At 30.7% G+C, this 5504-nt stretch overlaps 1 protein-coding gene across 1 annotated transcript in view; it reads right to left on the bottom strand.

Moving 5' to 3' along the window:
- The window catches only part of LOC111699274 (uncharacterized), a gene marked incomplete in the record, with an annotated part of 16865 nt that extends 16268 nt beyond the window's left edge, over positions 1-597 (bottom strand). Inside the window, 1 exon segment of the mRNA XM_023469902.1 lies at positions 386-597. Within this exon segment, the coding sequence (XP_023325670.1) occupies positions 386-420 (35 nt within the window).
- Between the last annotated feature and the right edge of the window lie 4907 nt (positions 598-5504).

The following is a 5504-nucleotide window of genomic DNA, read 5'->3' as shown; positions in this document are numbered from 1 at the left end:
TACATATATGAATTTTCATATAATTTTAACACAGTTTTAAATCAATTTATAGAGACAGGAACATCAGATAAAACTTTCATGGGTCGCGATCAAGAGCTAAAGATATTAGCTTTTAGCCTATACCTCCTTTCATTTTTCCTTTACTGTCCCTTTAAGTGAGAATGTGCTTAAAACTGGAAACAAATAAAAACAAAGAAAATTATAAAAGTGTAAGTCAAATTGATATTGTCCAATATTCTTCAAAATAAATAAGAAGATGGGGATCATATACGGAAAAGACGAGGAGGATAGGGAGGAGCGAGTAGGGGGGCGGGGGGGTAAAATTAACAGAAAATATAACTTTGTGAGAAGTTTGCACTGTATATTTTCTGTCCTAAGTCTGAGGAAAGAAAACCAGTTCTTCTTGTTCAACCGATCCATTCAGAGCAATATATATATATAAACTACAATAGCTAAAAGCTGTCGGTTATAAGAAAAGTTCCATCTCACCAAGCTATTGTAAAGCTATTTAGTATTTTGTTCACTTTCCTTCACAGTTAATCATTATTGGTATTATAATTTTTACAATCTTTCACTGTAATTGACAATTATCTGAAACATATCCGGGTTAAAACGGAGTTTAACAACAGATCTGCTGCTTTCCTCCCTAGGGGCTCATAATACCACTAATTGTGCAAATACTGAGAATCTGGAAACACAAATTAAGTACTGAAATCTGGGAGTGTAAGTGAAAATTCAAATATCCAGGATATTCTCCCAAAATTCATATATCCAAGTTATTATCCAAAAATTTAAATATCCGAGTTATTATCCAAGAATTCAAATATCCGAGTTATTATCCAAAAATTCAAATATCCGAGTTATTATCCAAAAATTTAAATATCCGAGTTATTATCCAAAAATTTAAATATCCGAAAATTAAAATATCCGAGTTATTATCCAAGAATTCAAATATCCGAGTTATTTTCCTAAAATCAAATATCCGAATTATTATAGGAGATTTCAAATATCCGAGAATTCTTATATCCGAGTTATTATCCAAAAATTTAAATATCCGAGTTATTATCCAGAAATTTAAATATCCGAGTTATTATCCAAAAATTTAAATATCCGAAAATTCGAATATCCGAAATTATCTAAAACTTCAAAAATCTGAGTATTATCCAAAAACTCATATATCCGAATTATTATCGGAGATTTCAAATATCCGAGTTATTAACCGAGAATTCCTATATCCAAGTTATTTTCCAAAATGCAAGTATCCGAGTCATTATCTAAAATTTTAAATATCCGATTTAATATCCAAGAATTAAAATATCCGATTTAATATCCAAGAATTAAAATATCCGAGTTGTTATCCAAGAATTCAAATATCCGAGTTGTTATCCAAGAATTCAAATATCCGAGTTGTTATCCAAGAATTCAAATATCCGAGTTATAAATAACCGATAATTCAAATATCCGAGTTATTATACGAGAATTCAAATATCCGAGTTATTATACAAGAATTCAAATATCTGAGTTAATATCCGAGAATTCAAATATCTGAGTTATTATACGAGAATTCAAATATCCGAGTAAATATTCCGAATATGTCCGAAAAAGTTTGTAGAATGTAAAATATGAAATTTCTTTCAAACATTGCATGCGGTGGAGACTGGAGAATGGAGATTCAGCAAAAGATTTAAACATGACATTCTTTTAAAAATAGTTGGTTTTAACATGGACCCGGGAACCAAATTAATGAATGGGAGAGGACGTTGAACTACCTAACGCCGCTTCGAATCCTGAATCACCGACTCAAATCCTCCAGCAAAATCTGTCTATAGCTCATTGTAAAGTCTGTAGAAACTTGTAAAGTTTTCTAGTTCTTTAAGATACAGGAAGAAGAATGGATATAATTTTAGAATAAATTTAGGACAATATAGTTTCAACCTTTTCTAATTGAAAGTACTACCTATGTTGCTTCATCTCAGCTCATCTACAGAATTTAATAAAAAGAATAAAATGTTTGTAAATAAAAAAAGCCCTATTGAACGAAATTTCTTTTTTAATTTTGATAAGATTTCAAAGAAATCATGAGTCTTTGTCACAAACTCAGATTTATATATTTGAAATCCATGTCGGAGAAATTGGATATTCCAAACTTTAAATTCTGCTAGATGTTTTAAAATTCAGAGGTTTACATTATAAACTTGCAAAGAAATATGAAGACATACAGTATAGGTTTACATTTAGGTATGGAATGTTTATATTTTTCTGTTGTTAACGACGGAGAAACAACATCAAACTATTAAAAAGAAAGTTCTTGAAAAATCGAAACTTTATATTAAAATACGATGTATCTAGTGGGTTTTAAATTTTCTAATCTATATATAATAAAACAAGACATATAGTATATATGTTCCCTGTACCCGGCCAAACGGCTGGACCGAATGGGCTAACATTTTTGAGGGAACTTATGGGTACCCTGGGGGTTACATAGAATGAACAAATTTTAAAAATGACTTTTTACAATTTTTTTGATTTAATTCCACAGGCCCTTCAACTAATATTTAATAAAACAAATAAAATAAAATACACACTTGGGAAAAACTTAAAAAAGCTGTTTTTCACTAAAACTAACATATTATATTATGTAACATAACTTTGATTGTTTTTTTAACTAACAGAGTTCCTTACTTTTAAAACCTTAAAAACATAACGCAAAACAATACAAAAAATTTAATAATTAACAACCCTATGCTTAATCAAAAATCATACTTTTATCTTTAATCCTTTATTTAAATAAAAGATCAAATTAATTGCATTTTTGATAAATCTTATTTTTCAATATGTTAGGCTGCCTAGGATGGGCGTTTTCTCTAGAATATTTAGGGGTTAGTATCCTGGTTTTGGGTAAAACCTTCAAAAACTCCTTAAAAATAGTTTGAGGAAAAGCATCTGCATTTACGTCTGTTTTATTTTTCTAGATTTAAACTCATCTATACAGTGAGAACCAGAAAACTCCGGAATATGAAGATGAAATGAAATCAATACTTTTTTATATTGTTAAAAAGCAAATAGTTTTTCAGGTAACTTATTAAATTACAATTTTTTAAGTGAAATGGGTCTGTTTTTACTACACAATTGCTTAGTTTAGGTTTATCGGATTATCCAATGATATAATTTTAGCCTAAAAGTCGTCTTCCTCTTCCAGAGTTTTCTGATTCTTATTGAATGCATTTATGTTTATAATTTGAAATTATGAAACAACTTAATTTCCTTCTTTTCGGGATCTATTTCCTATCCTGCTTAGACCAGACATATCTTATTTTCCAACATAGAAGATAGAAGATAGAAGATGGAAGATGGAAGATGGAAGATGAAAGATGGAAGATAGAAGATAGAAGATGGAAGATGAAAGATGGAAGATAGAAGATAGAAGATGGAAGATGGAAGATGAAAGATGGAAGATGAAAGATGGAAGATGAAAGATGGAAGATGAAAGATGAAAGATGGAAGATGGATGATGGAATATGAAAGATGGAAAATAGAAGATAGAAGATGAAGGATGGAAGATGGAAGATGGAAGATAAAAGATGAAAGATAAAAGATGGATGATAAAATATGGAAGATGGAAGATAGAAGATGGAAGATGGAAGATAGAAGATGGAAGATAAAAGATAAAAGATGGAAGATGAAAGATGGAAGATGGAAGATGGAAGATGAAATATGAATAATGGAAGATGGAAGATGAAAGATGGAAGATGAAAGATGTAAGATGGATTAAAGATATAAGATGTATAACGGAAGATGGAAGATGAAAGATTGAAGATGAAAGATTGAATATGGAAAATTGAATATGAACAATGCAAGATGAAAGACAAAAGATGGACTATGGGCTATCAAGGATGGAAGATGAAACAAAATATGAAGATGTACAATGGGAAAAATGTATGAAAAAAATGTTTCTTTTTGAAATTTGAATAATGGAATAAATATATTGTTTGATCTGTTCACAGAGGATATGTATCTTCATGGTAAGATGATTATTTTATGCTTTCTTCTTTCTATTCTTGTATATCCATTATATATTAATAAACCATGTTGTGTTACAAAAGATGAAAAATAATAAAGAATATTTAGAACACATCGTTGGAGACCAAAAATGTTGCTAGAGTAATATAAGGAAACAATTACACTTTTACAATTTTTTAATGAAATTTTGCAACCCCCTCTCTTGATATTTTTTATAAGACCACTCCCTCAAAACAATTAAACAGTTAGTTTATATAGGTTGGTTACTTAAAACTTTATTAAACATTTAGATCTGGGATCTTTTGTGTTGCCGATCCCAGATCAGTTGTTTAATCCCGATCAGTTGTTTAATACCGATCGCTTGAACATGCAATCCCGATCACCCCTGATTAACCAGAGTGCGCAGAATTCGGTTTCTTCTATTTGAAATCAAACGTATTTTTGTCTATAATTCTACAATTTGTTTATTCTATACTTTTTCATTCAAAATGCATATGCCGACAAAAAAGTATCCAAGACAAAAGGCTAAAAAATTATGTTTAATGGGTCAAATTGTGATCGAAAGTCACAGCTTTCTGGAATATTGACAGAACCGTTAAATCCACGTGCCATCGCTGAATCTGTATTATCAATAATCTATGACTATATCTAATAAGTAACTATATGGAACCAGATGTTAATCTGTAATGATTGGTTCATTGACTTCTACTGCATACATTTTCTCATTAGACACTCCATAATCTAGTTCCTGTACACTCTAAACTAGTTCCTGTACACTCTAAACTAGTTCCTGTACACTCTAAACTAGTTCCTGTACACTCTAAACTAGTTCCTGTACACTCTAAACTAGTTCCTGTACACTCTAAACTAGTTCCTGTACACTCTAAACTAGTTCCTGTACAATCTAAACTAGTTCCTGTTCACTGTAAACTAGTTCCTGTACACTGTAAACTAGTTTCTGTACACTGTAAACTAGTTCCAGTAAACTCTACACTTGAATCTGTACACTGTAAACTAGTTCCTGTACACTCTATAATAGTTCCTGTACACTCTAAACTAGTTCCTGTACACTCTAGACTAGTTCCTGTACACTCTAAACTAGTTCCTGTAAACTGTAAACTAGTTCCTGTACGCTCTAAACTAGTTTCTGTACAATGTAAGCTAGTTCCTGTACACTCTATACTAGTTCCTGTACACTTTAAACTAATTTCTGTACACTCTAAACTAGTTCCTGTACATTGTAAGCTAGTTCCTGTAATCTCTAAACTAGTTCCTGTATACTGTAAACTAATTCCTGTACACTCTAAACTAGTTCCTGTACACTGTAAACTAGTTCCTGTACACTGTAAACTAGTTCCTATGCACTCTAAACTTGTTTCTGTACACTGTAAACTAGTTTCTGTGCACTGTAAACTAGTTCCTGTGCACTGTAAACAAGTATATGTACACTGTAAACTAGTTCCTGTACACTCTAAGCTAGTTCC

This window comes from Eurytemora carolleeae, unplaced genomic scaffold (assembly GCF_000591075.1).
Source record: "Eurytemora carolleeae unplaced genomic scaffold, Eaff_2.0 scaffold326, whole genome shotgun sequence".
Lineage (NCBI taxonomy): Eukaryota > Metazoa > Arthropoda > Copepoda > Calanoida > Temoridae > Eurytemora > Eurytemora carolleeae.
This window is presented reverse-complemented; position numbering and strand designations above follow the sequence as displayed.